This window comes from Pseudorasbora parva, chromosome 3 (assembly GCF_024679245.1).
Source record: "Pseudorasbora parva isolate DD20220531a chromosome 3, ASM2467924v1, whole genome shotgun sequence".
Taxonomy (NCBI): Eukaryota; Metazoa; Chordata; class Actinopteri; order Cypriniformes; family Gobionidae; genus Pseudorasbora; species Pseudorasbora parva.
The window spans coordinates 24,063,363-24,083,966 of record NC_090174.1 but is presented as its reverse complement, the minus strand read 5'-3'; the positions used below and the strand labels follow the sequence as shown (position 1 = coordinate 24,083,966).

Here is a 20,604-nt window from a genome sequence, read left to right as displayed (position 1 = left end):
GGAGAGAGGACGGCATGAAAAATTTTACAGATCCAGGACAACAGAAGAGCCCTTAAGAACACAAGGAGAAATTCTAATCAATACGTTCGTACGGGCAGCTTTCGTTCTGGTCGGATTCCTGCTCAAGTATGCTGTTAAAGATTGATATGCCGGACAATAAAAGGGACTCTATTAATAGTACTGGGTTATTTTTTAGACCGCTTTCTTTCTCTCTTCCCTTCTGTCACACTCACACAAACACTTCATTCAGCCTCAGAGAGTCGTCCCAGGGAGAGAGTGAGTGAAGACCTACCTCATATACTGCCACAGGCGTTGTATGAGAGAATCTAAACAAGGCCATCCCGTTGGGACACTCACACACTGCCAGCAGCGCAGAACGACCTACTACACACACCTCGCCGGATGCCTCTGCCCCCATATCATTAGTTCATTTTGCAGCAGAATCAAATCATCAACACTTTGCTAATGAGTGAGCGATCGGCAATAATGATTCATAATAGATTCTTGCTTTGGTTCATTTAAGGTTTTTCCTCCCTTTAAAAAAAAAAAAAAAAAATGGTATATGGGTCAATGACATAACGCTCTTTTGGTCTGAATCTCTAACATAACAAACAATAACTTGAATACACCTTTTGTATGACGTATGCATTTCTGAATTGAATTCCATAAAAATGTCACAGTGATACAACCGTCTTAAAGGGATAGTTCACCCAAAAATGAAAATGTGATATCTGCTTACCCCCAGGGCATCCAATATGTAGGTGTGTTTGTTTCTTCAGTAGAACACAAATGAAGATTTTTAACTCCACCATTGCTTTAATAATGCATGTCGATGGGGTCCAATTCTAATTAGACCCCACTGACATGCATTATAGGAGCAACGGTTGGAGTTAAAAATCTTCATTTCAATCTTCAGAACTATCCCTTTAATATTACAATAAGCAAAAAGTTAACATTTTTTATTGCTTTATTGCTTATCAAAATTGAAAAATGATTTGTCTGGAATTTTGTTGTTGTTGAAAAAGTCATGTGATGGGATCTACAAAATGAATGTGGTTCAACCTACATGCAGTGAGAAAAACAAAAACAGGAAATATAACAGAGAGGACCCCTGAAGATTTATGGCTGTGTCAAGGTCAATAACCGCTCAAAAATTTAAACTTTGAATAATACAACTTTTTTTTAAATAATAAAACATTTTTTTTGAGAAAGTGGTGAGATTTCAAGAGTTTTTTTTACCTATAAAACATATATATATATATAGGTAAAAAAAGTAATATATATATATATATATATATATATATATATATATATATATATATATATATATATATATATATATATATATATATATATATACAGGTAAAATCCCATCACCTGACTTTTTCAACAACAAAATTCCAGACAAATCATATATATATATGGTAATATTTACATAGCACTTCATTAGTACCCCCACCCCTTTTCTATGACATCATCCCACCACCAGTGATGGCACATAAATCTCTGCGCAATGATGTGAGCAGCTTGTCTGATGGTCTAGACAGCATCAGACCAATCTCTGGTGGGATATGATGAGCAAGTGACATTTGAATATGTTTATGTATGTGTGTGTAATGAAAAACATCTTGCTCTTAGGTAAGATGTGTCTGTGTGAAAATAAGATGACCGATACCTATACGGATGAGCAACTGATATCTATTCTGACTGTCAGATGAAGGTACGGAGGTGGGGAGAGTCAGACAAAATTAGGCGGCAATCAATAAATGCTGAGGGCGCTCTCAATATCCACGTCTGCATAGAGGAACGCTAACTCATAAACCCAGCCTCGTCTGCAACATACCTCACCATCAGGACAATTAAATGCCAAATAAATCTTTTAACATCTAACGACATGGTAAATCGCTCGTTGGAGAGCGAGAGAGTGGTGGAAACCGTAAAAAAAGGAAGCAGAAGAAACTACAGCCAGTTCACTGATGAGACTCTGCACATAAAGACTGGGGAATAGGGCCACAAAAATAATGTTTTCTCCCTTTTTCTGATCAATTTTTAATTTAGCCCAGCCTGCCTGCACACTTCCCAGGCCGGGTGTGGTAATTATTGCATTTTATTGACAGCGGTGAATCCCGCAGGGGGCTATTTAAAAGAGTTTTAACCCCAGAGCAAGTCGCTCCCTCACATGGCCCTTTGAAGGTGTCAAGTTCATTGATTTTAACTGCAGGAAATGCTGAACCTTCCAGCAAGATGGAGAACATGTTACCCCCGTGCTGGGCTGCAGTTACCCTCTGTGTCCCGATGTAAGGCTTCTTTATCTAGTTAACGCCAATGTGGGGCACCCCCCACCCCCATCCCCGTATACAGGAAGCGCAACATCTCTGATGCTAAAGGCTAGCCCTTAGCGAGCGAGTTATGGATCGACTGATAATCATAAATGGAGAAGAAAAAAAAGAAAAAGAAAAAACACAGGTCCCCAGTCAGTAAGTAGAGAAGGGGGGAAAAGAAGCAGGAAACTTAAGGGATTTAAGGCAGCGAGGACAGAGATGGCATACAGTATCGCACTGCATCTGCAAATGACAGAGGGAGAGAGGGAGAGATAGTGAGCCGATTTTGAAAAAGACATCAATCTGGTGAAAAAAAGAGCAACATGACAGAAATTAAACAAGATTCCTGTGTTTGAGTTTGCCCGCTTCCCGGCCCCCTTTCAGCCTCCCATTGAAATTCTGGGCAGATACAAACCCCTAGGCTTTTGACACACTTTTGAAAACACCACACCCCCTCTTTCTTTCTAGCAAGTCTCCAGAGTCGCTTCTAACTGACTAACAAGAACGGGTGGGGGGGTGTAAGGATCTTATTTTTTATTAAAGACGTTATTCTTAATGAAATGCTGTTGCCCTTTTTTATTCCTTTTTCAGTTTTTTTATTTTATTTTATGCAGGGAACCGACTGTCAGCAGTGAAAGGAGGTTTGGGATATGAGAGTAAGAGCTATATGGGGGTCGATTTGGGTCAGAGAGGAAAGGGGGTAGAGTTTACAGAGGGGGTGCAGGTCAAAGCTACAGCGGAAAAAACTAAAAACAAACAAAAAAAAGCAAACACACAGGCCGGAGATTTGAGCAGAGAAAACACAAATAAGGGAAAATGATAGAATTGTGGAGAGACAATGACAGGGGCGATGTTCAGAATAGCATTCCACTCACACTACATACATTTTTTGCAGTATGCATACTGTACAACATATGCACGGATACTACATTTGACAAAATGAGTAGAAGGAATATTGTATCCCTATCTACCCTATGTAACTCCACCAAGTCTCCCAATTGGAACCTGTTAAAAGGTCTCTGGAAGTTTGGGGTCAGCGAGTTTTTTTTTTTTTTTTTTATTGTAGAATGAACCTCACTGGTTCTTGGGGAAGCTCAAACGTGCTGCGTAACAGGAGAATGAACCTCACTAGTTCTTGGGGAAGCTCAAACGTGCTGCGTAACACGAGAATGAACCTCACTGGTTCTTGCGGAAGCTCAAACGTGCTGCGTAACACGAGAATGAACCTCACTGGTTCTTGGGGAAGCTCAAACGTGCTGCGTAACATAAGAATGAACCTCACTGGTTCTTGGGGAAGCTCAAACGTGCTGCGTAACATAAGAATGAACCTCACTGGTTCTTGGGGAAGCTCAAACGTGCTGCGTAACATGAGAATGAACCTCACTGGTTCTTGCGGAAGCTCAAACGTGCTGCGTAACACAAGAATGAACCTCACTGGTTCTTGGGGAAGCTCAAACGTGCTGCGTAACACGAGAATGAACCTCACTGGTTCTTGGGGAAGCTCAAACGTGCTGCGTAACATGAGAATGAACCTCACTGGTTCTTGCGGAAGCTCAAACGTGCTGCGTAACACGAGAATGAACCTCACTGGTTCTTGGGGAAGCTCAAACGTGCTGTGTAACATGAGAATGAACCTCACTAGTTCTTGCGGAAGCTCAAACGTGCTGCGTAACACGAGAATGAACCTCACTGGTTCTTGGGGAAGCTCAAACGTGCTGCGTAACACGAGAATGAACCTCACTGGTTCTTGGGGAAGCTCAAACGTGCTGCGTAACATGAGAATGAACCTCACTGGTTCTTGGGGAAGCTCAAACGTGCTGCGTAACATGAGAATGAACCTCACTGGTTCTTGGGGAAGCTCAAACGTGCTGCATAACAGGAGAATGAACCTCACTGGTTCTTGGGGAAGCTCAAACGTGCTGCGTAACACGAGAATGAACCTCACTGGTTCTTGTGGAAGCTCAAACGTGCTGTGTAACATGAGAATGAACCAAACTGGTTCTTGGGGAAGCTCAAACGTGCTGCGTAACTTGAGAATGAACCTCACTGGTTCTTGGGGAAGCTCAAACGTGCTGCGTAACATAAGAATGAACCTCACTGGTTCTTGTGGAAGCTCAAACGTGCTGCGTAACATAAGAATGAACCTCACTGGTTCTTGGGGAAGCTCAAACGTGCTGCGTAACAAGAGAATGAACCTCACTGGATCTTGGGGAAGCTCAAACGTGCTGCGTAACATGAGAATGAACCTCACTGGTTCTTGCGGAAGCTCAAACGTGCTACGTAACACGAGAATGAACCTCACTGGTTCTTGCGGAAGCTCAAACGTGCTGCGTAACTTGAGAATGAACCTCACTGGTTCTTGGGGAAGCTCAAACGTGCTGCGTAACATAAGAATGAACCTCACTGGTTCTTGTGGAAGCTCAAACGTGCTGCGTAACATAAGAATGAACCTCACTGGTTCTTGTGGAAGCTCAAACGTGCTGCGTAACATAAGAATGAACCTCACTGGTTCTTGGGGAAGCTCAAACATGCTGCGTAACATAAGAATGAACCTCACTGGTTCTTGGGGAAGCTCAAACGTGCTGCGTAACATGAGAATGAACCTCACTGGTTCTTGGGGAAGCTCAAATGTGCTGCGTAACATAAGAATGAACTTCACTGGTTCTTGGGGAAGCTCAAACGTGCTGCGTAACATGAGAATGAACCTCACTGGTTCTTGGGGAAGCTCAAACGTGCTGCGTAACATGAGAATGAACCTCACTGGTTCTTGGGGAAGCTCAAACGTGCTGCGTAACATGAGAATGAACCTCACTAGTTCTTGCGGAAGCTCAAACGTGCTGCGTAACACGAGAATGAACCTCACTGGTTCTTGGGGAAGCTCAAACGTGCTGCGTAACACGAGAATGAACCTCACTGGTTCTTGGGGAAGCTCAAACGTGCTGCGTAACACGAGAATGAACCTCACTGGTTCTTGGGGAAGCTCAAACGTGCTGCGTAACACGAGAATGAACCTCACTGGTTCTTGGGGAAGCTCAAACGTGCTGCGTAACATGAGAATGAACCTCACTGGTTCTTGGGGAAGCTCAAATGTGCTGCGTAACACGAGAATGAACCTCACTGGTTCTTGGGGAAGCTCAAACGTGCCGCGTAACATAAGAATGAACCTCACTGGTTCTTGGGGAAGCTCAAATGTGCTGCGTAACACGAGAATGAACCTCACTGGTTCTTGGGGAAGCTCAAACGTGCTGCGTAACATGAGAATGAACCTCACTGGTTCTTGGGGAAGCTCAAACGTGCTGCGTAACATGAGAATGAACCTCACTGGTTCTTGGGGAAGCTCAAACGTGCTGCGTAACATGAGAATGAACCTCACTGGTTCTTGCGGAAGCTCAAACGTGCTGCGTAACAGGAGAATGAACCTCACTGGTTCTTGGGGAAGCTCAAACGTGCTGTGTAACACGAGAATGAACCTCACTGGTTCTTGGGGAAGCTCAAACGTGCTGCGTAACAGGAGAATGAACCTCACTGGTTCTTGGGGAAGCTCAAACGTGCTGCGTAACACGAGAATGAACCTCACTGGTTCTTGGGGAAGCTCAAACGTGCTGTGTAACATGAGAATGAACCAAACTGGTTCTTGGGGAAGCTCAAACGTGCTGCGTAACTTGAGAATGAACCTCACTGGTTCTTGGGGAAGCTCAAACGTGCTGCGTAACATAAGAATGAACCTCACTGGTTCTTGTGGAAGCTCAAACGTGCTGCGTAACATAAGAATGAACCTCACTGGTTCTTGGGGAAGCTCAAACGTGCTGCGTAACATGAGAATGAACCTCACTGGATCTTGGGGAAGCTCAAACGTGCTGTGTAACATGAGAATGAACCTCACTGGTTCTTGCGGAAGCTCAAACGTGCTACGTAACACGAGAATGAACCTCACTGGTTCTTGCGGAAGCTCAAACGTGCTGCGTAACTTGAGAATGAACCTCACTGGTTCTTGGGGAAGCTCAAACGTGCTGCGTAACATAAGAATGAACCTCACTGGTTCTTGTGGAAGCTCAAACGTGCTGCGTAACATAAGAATGAACCTCACTGGTTCTTGGGGAAGCTCAAACATGCTGCGTAACATAAGAATGAACCTCACTGGTTCTTGGGGAAGCTCAAACGTGCTGCGTAACACGAGAATGAACCTCACTGGATCTTGGGGAAGCTCAAACGTGCTGCGTAACATGAGAATGAACCTCACTGGTTCTTTGGGAAGCTCAAACGTGCTGCGTAACATGAGAATGAACCTCACTGGTTCTTGCGGAAGCTCAAACGTGCTGCGTAACATGAGAATGAACCTCACTGGATCTTGGGGAAGCTCAAACGTGCTGCGTAACATGAGAATGAACCTCACTGGTTCTTTGGGAAGCTCAAACGTGCTGCGTAACATGAGAATGAACCTCACTGGTTCTTTGGGAAGCACAAACGTGCTGCGTAACATGAGAATGAACCTCACTGGTTCTTGGGGAAGCTCAAACGTGCTGTGTAACATAAGAATGAACCTCACTGGTTCATGCGGAAGCTCAAACGTGCTGCGTAACATGAGAATGAACCTCACTGGATCTTGGGGAAGCTCAAACGTGTAGCATAACACACAAGAATGAGCCTCACTGGTTCTCACGTGTCAAGTGAACATGCTTGGGCTTCCGTTAACAATAACTGATTAACGGATGAATAAACATGTGAATAAAAGCCTCAATTCAATCTGTTCATCCTATAAAGCGTTCAAGTCTCTTCAGAATCGATTCTTCCGCTCAATTCATATGGATTTGTTTTACGTTCTTCTTTATGCACTTTTCGAAGCATCAGTTTCATGGCTGTCTATGGGGAGTACAGTATCAAAAAGAACTCCATTTGTGTTCCGAAGTTGAACGAAAGTGTTTGGAACGAAGTGAAGGTGAGAAACTGATGACAGAACCATCCCTTTAAATATTGCACATAGATTTACATAATAGAAAAGTAAAATGTTTTAGAAAATATAATGTACAACTAAATATGCAGTACACAAGCATTCCTTTCTGAACAGTCAGTAAAAGAGAAGGGACAGAGAAAAAAAATCCAGCAACTGTATATTACAGATCGGATGGGATAACAGGGATGAGGAAAACTGAATAAACCATGGAACGAGTGAGTGAGCATACTAGGAGGGAGGGAGGGAGGGGAGGTGTTGGAAGAGTTGCAGTATATTTATTGCCTCTGTCAAGAGCTCGTTTTCACTCATGCTTCCTGAGAGCCACTAGAGGGAAAAAGCTTCCTGCATCAGAGAGACAGAGAGAGAAAAACCCTCTCACCTTTCCAGTCACGTCCTGACGTTAGCCTCGGCTACATTTTGGCTGGGTCAATGTCAGAGTAACTGCAGGCTTAAACAAGATGCTCTGAGTGAGCAATCAATCCGGCTGTGTCAGAGAGAGGCTGGCCGAGACGAGACGAGATGAGATGAGAGCAGAGGGGGGTTGGTCATAAGAGGTTAAATCAGCTATTTGAAAATATTGCCACAAAAATAATAATAATAATTGTAACATACAAATATACTGTATACCAGGCACATGTAATTGTACTTGCATAAACACAGAGCTACTTAAGGCCAATGGTTCTAAACAGGCTTTGTAATCCTAATCACTGTAGATCTTAATCGTTTTAGGGGTCACATCTCACCTGAACCTTTGCAGTAATCAAATTCTGACCCTGCGAAACGAGTGGATCTCGCAGTCTCGTTCCTCCAGCCTTTTTCACGCTCTCTTCCGCTGAAACTCCTGCTTTTGACAGGTCACAAGGTAATGATTCTGCTACCATGATGCAACAGGCAGAGCAGTCGGCTGTCAGGAGTTAAACTCATGAAGGAATAAGCTGTCATTAAGCAAGCTTGCTTTCTTTCTCAAACACACACACACACACACACGTTCTTACGCATTGACTCTCTCGGCAGCCCAGCTGTCAGACTCCGGCCCTGTTTCCCAGCGCTGCCACTGCGGCCTTCTGTGGACGCCCGAAGTCTGTCACACGCTCGCAGATGTGGGAATAATGCGCAGTATGTCTTTTCTTACATACTGACTACACATAGTCAGTCAGTGGTGTGCGACCAGTTAAACTCCTACACACATGCAGCAGCTGGATCAGCAGTTACTGCGTTTTTATGACGTCTTGAAAAAGTATGAATAGTCTAATAACTAATAGTGGTGTAAATGTAGCCTCTTTTTCCAAATAATATGAAACATAACACTGCCAAAAAAAATAATGAATATGAAAAAAATTATGACGTTTATTACAATTTTGAACAATTATTTAATTGTGTTTTCTTTAAATGTTTTTGAATGAAATCTCTTAGGGCCCTGTCATATTCCCGGCACAATGCAGTGTCAGACGCGATGCAGGGTTTCTTTGCTAGCTTCAGACTGAAGCAGTTATCATTTTCAGGTCTGGTGCCACGTTGCTTAGCAAATTCATTTGCGCCCATTTTTGCGGCCATAAGCGTGCGGCTCAGACAAAGCTGTTCAGATTCTTGGGAATGTGATGTCACATTTCACAGGCCCCGCCCACGAGTTTTGATGGACACTGCTTTATTAGCATAGACCCTGCCTTTAACAGCAGCATTCAATTCAGAAATGTGTTCTTAATAAAGCTTCTAAAGTTCATTCAGTCAAGAACAGTGAGTGATTTTCTGTTTATCTTTTGTTGTTTGATTCATATTAAAAGGGTTAGTTCACCCAAAAATGAAAATTCTGTCATTAATTATCTACCCTTACGTCATTCGACACCTGCAAGACCTTCGTTCATCTTCAGAAAACAAATGAAGATATTTTTTGTTGAATGACTCAGAAAGGCCACCATTGGCAATAACGAAGTTTCCTCTCTCAAGACCCATAAAAGGTACGAGAATAGTTTTTGTGCGCAACAACAAAAAAACACAAAGTAACGAATTTCAAAACACTGCTTCCTGAAGCTTCGGAGCAGTATGTATCAGCGATGGATCGCCAAAGTCAAGTGATTTCAGTAGTTTGCCAGTTTAACACACGATCCGAATTATGAATTGATATGCTGATTCATAATGCTCCGAAACTTTAGGAAACAGTGTTTTGAAATCGGCCATCACTACACAATACGTTATTTCGTTTTTTTCTTGCACACAAAAACTATTCTCGTTGCTTCATAAAATTATTGTAGAACCACTGTAGAAAGATGGACTTTGTAACAATGTCTTTAGTGCCTCTTATGTGTCTTGAGAGAGGAAATGTCATTGCTGCCAATTTCTGAGCCATCGGATTTCAACAAAAATATCTTCATTTGTGTTCCGAAGATGAACAAAGGTCTTACGCGTCTGAAACGGCATGATGGTGAGTAATTAATGATGATTTAGGTGAACTAACCCTTTAACAGAAGATATAGCATTAGCTACTGTATATTACACTGCTTTTACTTTAGTAACCTTACAGAGATCTAATATACACATGGGATTTCTGTACTTGCTGCATTCATGCACAAACATAACCAATGGTTTTAATGTGAACTTTGTGTGTTTCTGACTTAACATTGTGTGTATTTGACTAGTTTAAATCGCAATAATACATGACAGAGAACAAGTTTAATAACCTACTCACGGATGCGCTGACATCTAGCTCTCTGTGCGCATGCGTCGGGTGTGTGTGTGCCCAAGTTGAAAGTTATACGATTGGTAATTTCCAAAATGATTGATTATATCTGGTCTGCCTTTAAAAAAAACTTCTGCAGAACTCATTTGACCCAACTGAGTCATCTCCCTTTGAGACCAGCTGTTTTCCTCTAAAAAAGTGCTACTTAAGACAATGGTCTACAACAGCCCCGATCAATGTACAGTATTATCAACTCAGAATCAGCCTGCTTTATTTTTAAATCTTATTTCCACGCCATATATTTACACACTTTAATAAAGCTTCACAGGACAGATCAGGGAGCAATGAAATCTGTTTGTGAGCACGTTACCAATTCCCATCAGAATAACACATCTCACAGGCTAAAAGAGAAGACTGATCTCGGATCAGAGCGTATTCGGCACATGGCCTCAGGTGGCCTTGTTTATCACAGAGGAAATCACAAACACGAGCCGTCACATGAAGAATCAGACAGCGCATCCGCAGCCCTTCAGCAATACAAACACTGCAAAATGACAGCCACATTCCCTCTGTCACACTGATATACACGCAACAAACTCTGGAATCTCTCTTCCTGTAAATGCTATTATGATGATGTCACAACAAAGCAAGGGTCATTATTTAGTATGATAAATGGTCGGCACAGCACAGCGTGCATTCTTTCCGTCTAACCCGTTGCAGTACGCCCCAAGAACGCACCTCTTCACAAATGCAATAAGCCACCTTACTGTCTACCGCACACACAAACTCGCCGTCCCTGTCCGTCTTTTACTGGGACTGTGCGAAAAGTGACTTTGCCTGCAGACATCAGTGAGGGAGTGAGTGTGTGTGTGTATGTGTGTGTGTGTGTTTTATGACATTTAGATGGAAGAGCGAGGAAGATCTCCCTTAAGTCAATTTGAACGCACAGGCCGATGAAATTACACAGGTAGCGGCGGGCGGCGTGACAAACGACTAGCCGCGATGGACGGAAATAACTCCACTCGGGGATACGTCCTCCGACAGAGAAAAGAAATGAAAATCTAAATTACAGTTTACAGTACACACGTAACAGCAAAACAGCTCCTTTGCTGGATAAATAAATATCTATGGATTGGAGAGAGAGAGAAAAAAGGATACAGAGGAGAAAATGGAGATAGATACAGCAGTCGCTCAGATTACACGCATGTCATATCACTTTCAATGATATTAAACAGTCTGAAATGATATTTCAGGCCAGTAGTTCACATATTTACTCAACCTGCCAATACCATCAAAGGACAAACCACAAAATAGATAACAAAAACAAGAAAGGAAAATAATTGTTAAAACAAAAATTGCAATAAAAAAATAACTACAAATATAGACTACAGGTTAAAAGTGTGAAACTAAGATTTTTAAGAAAAACTAAGTAGTATTATGTTTAACGCTTACCAACGGTTGTAACTGTCCCTTTATCAATATATAACACAATATAATATAATATATTAAGTTAATGTTTTTAATAAATGCATACAAACAGAAATATTTTTAAATTACTCATTTCATTATTTCTTAAAGGTCCCATTCTTCACGTGTTTTCGAAGCTTTGATTATGTTTACAGTGTGCAATATAACATGAGTTCATGTTTCGCGTGTAAAAAAAAAAAACAGTATTTTTCACACAATTTACTTATCTGTACAGCGCTGTTTCCTCTGTCCTAAAAACGGCCTGATGATTTGTTGTTCTATAAAGTCCCTCCTTCAGAAACACATAACGAGTTCTGATTGGGCCAGTGCTTCCCGTGTTGTGATTGGACAGCAGCTTAGCGCACTTTGCCCGGAAAGGTCCCGCCTCTTACCATAACGGGGAGAAGCAAGCGCTGAATGTGCGCTCTTCTCCACGTGGGAGAGCAACAAGACCACGCCCCCTTTTTGCGTGTTCTTGTGTGCGGAGGGTTAGTCAACAAACGGTTCTAGTGACGTCATTACAGCAGGAAGTGCAGGGGTGTAGTCCAAAGCAGCCGTTCGCTGTAGGCTTTGAAAGGGAACTTCTGTTAAATAAAATATCTCGCTTGGCATTGAACTTTGAGCTTTTTAATTTTACAGGTATTATTTATGCTCTAACAGCAACATTACACACTAACTAAAGTTTGAAAGATGGAATCGCAAAGAACGGGACCTTTAAAGGTGTCATGAACTGGCTTTTAAAAAAAAAAATTATACTGTTGTCTGAGGTCAACTAATGATGTTTGTGTGTTTTTACATTCAAAAGCATCATAACTAATAAGTAATAGGCTATTTTCTACACTGGTTTTGAGGCTCTCTCCAAAACGCTGGGTTCTGATGGGCGTTCTGCACTGGACACTTGTAAGTAAACACCCATGGCTAGGATTGGATAATATTTGCATATTTAATGAGCTTAAGCTCCCCTGTCAGTTCACATGATTGAGGAGAGGATGAGGGAGAAGCGGCAACCAGAATGATTTTCTCGATCACAGGGCTCGTAAACGTCTTTATTAAACAAACACAATGTTTTATTTCTCATTGACCCGCGACTGTTTGGACTATTATTTTTATATTACACATAGCCCGCAAGATCGGACGGTATAAGCGCAAACGGCGCGCACACGAATACACGTTCGCCGCGCGCCGCCTATCAGATGTAAATGAGAGAGAGAGAGTATAGCAGAACAACAACGGAATATAATGAGATTCATCTGCCTGCCGGGTCCAGCGTGCTAAATATATGCTTTGTTAGACACTAGGGGTTGCACCGACTAGTCGACTAATCGACTTGTCGACCTTAATGCTCTGTCACGACGCTTTAAGCTTGACGTCGACTAGTCGCTGGCCTATAGAGGGCGCAACAGGATAAGCAATTCCTGACCCGCAGGCTCTGTTTTGAACAGTTAAAAATGACAAATAAATGCATACTCCGTGAGCTCTCCGCAAGACATGTTTTATTACCATGTGGATGCTCAAAACTGATCGGGAGAATGCACGCTTATTGTACATGTAAGTTAATCATCACGCTCAACTGCGTGCTGCATATTGCAACACACACACATAGCCGATCGCACATCACGCCGAGATCGCGCGCCCTCACACAAAACCATTCAGTAGCGCAGAAATGTATTGTCAACACTGTTCTGTGATTTATCAAAAAAATTGCTTAGAAACTGAAACGTTCTAGCATATATTTCTTGATAACTAAAACTCACAGCTTCACTATTAGTAGAGACGCTGCCAGGTAGAATTAATTCACACACAATCACTTACTAATGCCTTCATATACATGTAATCTTTATTGTGCTACTTTATCTGTATCTTATTCAGAACGAACAGAAATCTGTGAGATAAATAACGACCATAAGACAAAAGAACTGATACAAAAGCTGTCATGTAGGATCAATAACCTTATGGGCAGCGCAGTGTCATATGCCATATCTGTCATATTTCTGTCAGTGCAACGTGAACGCGCCACCTGCGGGCATCATTAAAAATGGTGCGTTGGGCATTAAGACGGCCAGCGGCGGTACTGGCTGTGCAGAAGAAGACCCGAGTTTGAGTCTCAGCTCAAGGTTCAGGTTTATTTTATTTCTAATTAATGACATCATCAGCGACTAGTCGACGTCGACTCGACTTTCATCACATAAATGTCGACTTTAAAAAAATGAAAGTCGTTCAACCCCTATTAGAAACGTACACATAAGCAAAACCATCTATAACAATGCAATACTATTACATATAAAAACACAGTTTACTCACATAAGTGTGATCCAAATCCAGCATCGACCAGAGATTTGTTTACAAACGAATCCGCAGTGAACTAAAGTGAACATGTCTTCCCCACGTGAGATTGAACTTCATTAAAAATAAAGTTCAACCACTCATCCCAAATATTAGGTTTAGAAGGAAGCTTATGCAGTGATGGGCCTTTCACACCGAACGCGGCAACGGCGCCGCTGCGCTAAGAAATCCATTCATTTCAATGGCTTGCGCCGCGCAAGGACGGTTTGTTGCTGCGCCGACCAAAGCGCACGCGCAGCGGAGCGCACCCTTGACGAGCTTGCGCGCATGCCGCGGTCAAAGTTCAAAATATTTTAACTTTTGCCGCTGCGCTCTGTGACGATTACCCGCGCGGCCAATAGAAACGGTACATCGAAAGAAACGAGCACGGAAATCAAAATGGATGAACATCTTGTACTGTGTGTGTCAGTACAATAATATTATTATAATATAATACACACATATAGGCCTACACACACAAACAATGTGCAAACAAGGCATATACATAATAATGATAATGATATATTGATATATGTCTTATTTATATGCCTTGTTTTCACACTGTGTGTGTGTGTATATATCCTTCCTTGGTGCTCTCTCTCTTCTTCTTACTAGAAGGGTTATTGCTATCGCTTAATCGCTCGCTTTTTAGCACGGGACAGATACATATTTGCTGCTGATTGAATGAATAGAAATAGACATATAGAACTCCCGCAAAAAGTTTTGAAAACTCCGCCTACTTTGCGCTGGCCAGTGAAGCGCATCTGAAGGGCTGCGCTCAACCCCGCGGCAAGCGCAGCGCATTCCGCGTTCGGTGTGAAAGGCCCATCACTGTGTTCTTCCACAACCAGGAATAGCGCAACATATTAATCTTCCTCGGCATGAAATTGTTGTTGACCAGCTAGCACAAGCCCTCCACGAGTCGGTGGGCGGGCAACTGGATTAGACGCGCTGTAGAGGTGTGTGTTTCGTCACGCACTGACGTCAGTATAAAGCACAGGAACGTTTTCTGAGCCTGGTTTCTATAAAAACTTTTCTTTGACTAACAAGGAAATTTTCAGCTCTGAAACTTAGAGGATATTTTTATATTACCATGACCTTTTATATATCAAAAGGAATATCTTATTTTTCCTTGAAAGTTCCTCAATTCATCACCACTTTAAATGATTTGAATGGTAGTAAATATAGACCTATAAATGAAAAGTCATAAACACATAATTGTTGTTTGATAAAAACTAAAAACTAAAAATATGCCAAAGGCCCAACACAACCCATGCTGAAAATGATTATGGCACTGAAAGTAACACTGCACATGCATCATGTTTACGTAGTCCTTTGCTACACCATACAAAAAGATAAAAACATAAAAACCTACCTCTTTGGCACGGTTAATGAAGGGTATCTGCGTCCCGCTGTTGAGGTCTTCATTAATGATGAGGCGTCGAGCCCACTGGCCTGCCCTTACCACTCCACTGCCCTGGATGAGAACCATGATCTTCTCTGGGTTAGTGAGGGCATCCTCGCTCACGTAAATAAAGCTTTTCGGTTCATCCTCAGTGGCATCGACCTGAAGGAATATAAATATTATAATCGGTACCAACACAGACACACAGGTCGCCAATTATTGCGGGGTACAAGATTACAGCCAATGATATCGGCAGTTTGGAAATTGTCTGTGTTATATTATTGAACATACTTAGGGCACTTCGAAACTACAGTTCACAATTTCAAAAAAGTAAATAACGTGGTCTACTGCGTGTCTATAAGTAAATCAAGAAAGCATGTATCCATCATTGCCAAACTCTGTGAACCTCGATTTGATTATAAGAGGTGTTTTTGTGTTGTCTGCCCCCTGATGTGTGTCAACAACTATATTTACTCTTATTAAAGTGGGGCAGGACACTCAGAAACAGCACAGTGAGTCAGAGCCTGGAATCTTTTCTAATGAACGGCGCTCAACGCTGAGCTACACTGCCAGCTGCTGAGAAGTCAACACTGTCTGTCTGCGTCTGAGGACTTCATTACACTGCAACAAATCCGTCTCGACTTCTACATGCGTACGCTTCCTGTGTGGTGATCAGTTACGTGGTAAACTCTGAGATGAGCATAAGCTTACACGATAGAAAATAACACAATGCATTTTGTGTGTAGTCTTTAACATTGACTTTGACAAATGGATTAAGCACTAAACGCAGTTGGTCACAGGTAGCTGTGCTCATGAAACACTCTGAAAGACAATACAGACTCCAAGAACATCATTTGGTAAATACTCTCCACAAATAAAACAGCTCATAAAAGTCTGTGCCAGCATTGTTCAGGTGATTTATGGAGAGTAATTTACAGTGCTTTTAAAAGGACATAAATTCTATTTCTACCAAGTGCAAACACCCGCTATCAAAAATGATGTGTAGTTTAATGATACGCCTCTTAAAAAGCGCACTAGAAATCATAACATTATTGCTCATATGAAAGCAGTGACCACACCTTAAGAATCTCCTTGAGCGTATGCAATTTTAACATCAGAACAAATGCAATTTTCTCCTGGAGAGTTGATAAGTGTTGAAAAACATCATTCTAAAACTTAGTTTTCACACAATTTAGACCACTGTAATCTTGTATGATGTTAAAACTGCATCAGTTTTCACAATAATTCTGTTTAGATTCAAACAGTGTGCATCTAAAGGTTTTAAGGAGGAAAAAAGTCATTACTTACAGGAAGGGTCTCCTTCTTCAGGTTGCAGTCTTTCTCCAAGCGTTCATAAACATACTTTGTAATGATCTGCAGGAGACAAGAGACATCTTTATACATTTAAATTCATTTAAAAATGGTCCAGTTAGTTTAGAGCAAGACATACTAAAATATAACTTTGGTTGGAGCATAACAATATTTAAAAAACACTGAAGAGAGTTATTAAAGCATATTAGATGGACTGTTTCAGGGTTCTGAGAAGCACAAGTGGTCGTATAAGCGGTAACAATTTTTATGTTCCCATTTGCTCCAATAGCAAAAGAAAACATCCACTATATAATTTCAATGACTTTCCAAGAGAGGGGGGAAAAATAGAGAGATTGATCACGGTGGTAGGAAGAGAGAAACAGCGGGTTACTGTTACTGTCAGCTGTTGTATTAGTAAGACCCAGGCAGAAGCAGTTTTCTAGTTTAATGCCAAGGTAATAACACAAAGTATAATGCTATAAATTTACATTAAAAAAAAAAAAAGTGGAAAAAAAAAAACTTAAGTCAAACTCAGAGCAAGAATTATAATGGTAAAAACTGCAAACACAGTCTGTGAAAAAGATCCATTGTGTGGTTTGATTTATTAATTTGGTTTATTAATTTGGTATAATCATAAAATTGCACATGGTAAAACACTATGTAACCCAAACTGAACCTATATCAGAAGGGAACCATCAGAGCCCTCGGATATTATTTGCAAACTTTTAAAAAGTTGAAAATTAAAAAAAGTCATCAGTTATAATAACAATAAACATCTTTTTGAGGCAATAAAACCTCCAACTCTACCTATTCAGTTTGCGTTGTCTAGACCAGTGGTTCCCAAACCTGTCCTTTTGCATGTTTCCCTCATCACACACACCTGATCCAACTCATCATCTCATTAGTAGAGATGGCAAGACCTGAAGTGGGTGTGTCTGATGAGGGAGACATGCAAAATGTGCAGTGCTAGGGGTCTTTCAGGACAGGTTTGGGAACCACTGCTCTAGACGTTTGCTTTCTCCATATTATTTCAGCTCTGCAATTGGCGGTTCAGCTGTGAAATTCCAGAGGGTCCAGCAAGTCAAAGGCTGCGTCCGGAAACCTATGGCAGCTGACTTGTTGCCTCGCTGCCTTATCAGGCAATGGCTTGTAAGGCAGCGTTTCGTGCATGAAGGCACCTCACGAAACGATTTCGGACAGACTTCGGAGGCAGTGAAGCAGTTTAATGATCGACAGCAAAATACAGAGAGCTTTGGTGAGAACTAAACACATATTTAATTACTACATTAGTCATTTCTCGCTAGAAATGACATCAGAAGGGGAAAACATACATTTACACACAAAATGAGAAACAAAATCAACTTTCGGATGCCATCTTATTTTCCAAGTTCAACTGTCACTGAATGGAAAGCACAGGATTATGGGATAACAAAAAGCTGACTTATAAAGTCAGCGAAGGATACATGCATGCTGACATCAAAAATCGATCAGATGAAGGTATCTCAGGAGACAGGAAGTAAAGCTAACATTAGATTCGGACATTGCTTGATGCCTTCCTGCTTTGAAATTTTCCAGGTTTCATATGCAGCCAATGAGAGACTAATTTCAAATGACAGGAAAATTGACCAATCACATTGTTCCTCTAAACGGATGGAGCTTGTTAACAGCATCACTTATTGCCAGCTGGGCGGATAAAAAAAGAGGGGGGGGGGGGTGATAAATTAGCTAGCGCTATTCGCTATGGATATCAACAACAACATTAATGAGGAGGATGTCGCTGCTAATTTATTATCTACGCCGTTTTCAATATTCATTTTGAAAGAAAAGTTGTATTTAATTGGCAAAGGAAGACCTTTTGAGCAGAAAGTCAATTTTTTAAAGCATTTCAATCACAGCAATTAAGCAATACTCCTGGATGACATTATCAAGAAGCTACACCTTTACTGCTGGATTTGATTTCTGTTTGGCTTATTTCAAATCGAATAGATTATGTGACTGATTTTATTCAGGCCACCGCTATCACTGTTTTATAAAATGTAAAAATAACTGTATCCCTGAAACTCATATTTGATCACCAAATTACATTAAAAAAAAACTTGACTGTAACTCTAAACCCTCGCTTCATTTAGTACACGTGGACTAATGGATATGCAAATTAGCCTAGCCTCCACTCACTCACACCTGCTCAGAAATCCACTCGTTCAACTTTTAATCAGGTTACTATATTAAACGCTGCACAAAGGTATCACTGCGTCTAACACATAATGGTAATTATGGTAATATGATTAGCATTTTGCTTGACTGTTATCAAACAGCTAATAATGTGTTGCTAACATCACACAAATCATGTTCCCAGCCTTCTAAAAATCAGCATCCTTAGAAAGGCTTTGAACCTCATATACATAATTCACCCGCTATATTGCTAAAAGTACCCAATTTTTTTATCAACAGAAAAAAAAATTTTACTCGGATAACATAGCTTCTCTTGAGACTTCCCTGTTTCACAGCATAGTAATGATACGCTAAAGCCTGCTAGCACATTGACGTGATTGGTTACAAGGTAGTTTGTGACATCAGAAACACCAGAGATTTCAAACCGCATTTCTGCCAGGATCACTATCGTCAAAGTGATAGACAATTACAATATAGTTTAGAATGGCGGTATGTTTCTGTTCTGGGTGAGAACTCCCTGCGTATTCATGCAGCCTAGCATGGATAAGAGCAGGGAGAGCAGGGAGAGCAGTGATACCCCCCCCCCCCCCCCCCCCCCAGGGTAAACAGAACAGAAGCAACAATGTATCGCAGATAGCATTAATGTCAATATTAAAATGTACAACCTGATTCAGGAATTTACTCTGATTCAGGAGGAATCATATGCCAAATCCTGACTGATGAGTGGAGGAGCTGGGGATGGAAGAGGGTAATGAGCTCCAGAGAAACGCGATAGCAGCTGATAGTACTGAAAGAGTATATGTATGCGGTGATGGACGTCGTATTCCTACAGGTAGACGTGAACAGCTGATGTGAGCTTGACTAACGTGACCTGCCAGAACTAACACTATGCGCTGGATTTTTGAGACTCTGTCTTTGTTTCACTGGTGTTAAGGAGAACACTCAGCAATAGTCTTAAAGCATATTGAAAACGCAGCATAGACATATAAACACCATTAAAAACTTGATTTTCACCACAGGGGGTCTTTAAGGGTGCTACACTAGCACTTTTGGTGCGCACCCGGGTTCGACTGACGTCAGAGTTCGTTTGGATGACGTGAACGCGGTCTTCCGAACTCCGGTGCAATACTGCAAAATTTGGTTTCGATCCGTCGATACATAGGTCATTTTTTTCCCAAATCATGAGTTTAATAAAGTCTGTTACATACATATAATTGGCTGCGGTGCAAGCCTAATGATATGATTTATTATCAAGTGCTCGGATGTTTGCATTTCTTGTCAAAGGTAACATGCAGTACTATAGAAGAGGACACCGTAAGCTAGGCTGATTTTACGAGTTTACTTTTTTCCTAACAAGGGCCAAGGTTTGAGAGTCAAGGTTCCCTACTTACCTACACAGACCTAAAACAAAAAGTATTTCCATGTATGACGATGAGAATCAATCACACTTATTTGCATATATGCAAAGTACATGCAGTTGCACTCTAGACAGCCTCAGTGAATGAGATAATTGGAACTGTCTGGATTTCACTCGTTCTGCACAGAGAGCAGAGTGTACGGGCGCTGTCAGCCTAAAGCGGGGCAAATCTAGAGTACAAACAGCGTGTTGATGTAAGGTATGTTTATCCCTGCAGCTAAATTGCTAAAGAACGTGTACACAGTGCAATTCCAACCCCGGGCCAAAAGTTTCATGGTTCAGTGACATCAACAACTTTGAGCGTTTCTTTCTTTCTTGTTTTGCTTTTGCTCACGATCTGCAACAGCTGAAACTACAGTGTTTTAAGATGTGGATGGCAAATGCGCTAATTAAGACGAGATGTTTTATGGTGGTTGTGATTTGGCAACGATCAGCAAAACAGCCCCAGTGTGACTGGGCTTATTTTGCAGGGCACGCTGATCCTGTTATGCCAACTCCGAGAGGACTTTATGGCCCACCCGGGTGGAGGCACTAACAGATGCCCCACTGGAATGAGGCGTGAAG

At 41.6% G+C, this 20,604-nt stretch overlaps 1 protein-coding gene across 3 annotated transcripts in view; it reads right to left on the bottom strand.

Moving 5' to 3' along the window:
• arb2a (ARB2 cotranscriptional regulator A) overlaps window positions 1-20,604 on the bottom strand; it is a 264,254-nt gene that overhangs the window by 211,911 nt on the left and 31,739 nt on the right. For all 3 annotated transcript variants that reach the window (XM_067438216.1, XM_067438214.1, XM_067438215.1), the window contains exons 5-6: window positions 16,449-16,514; window positions 15,111-15,302 (exon numbers count right to left, since the gene is read on the bottom strand). In XM_067438216.1, the coding sequence (XP_067294317.1) occupies window positions 15,111-15,302; window positions 16,449-16,514 (258 nt within the window). The remainder of the gene's footprint in view (window positions 1-15,110; window positions 15,303-16,448; window positions 16,515-20,604) is intronic.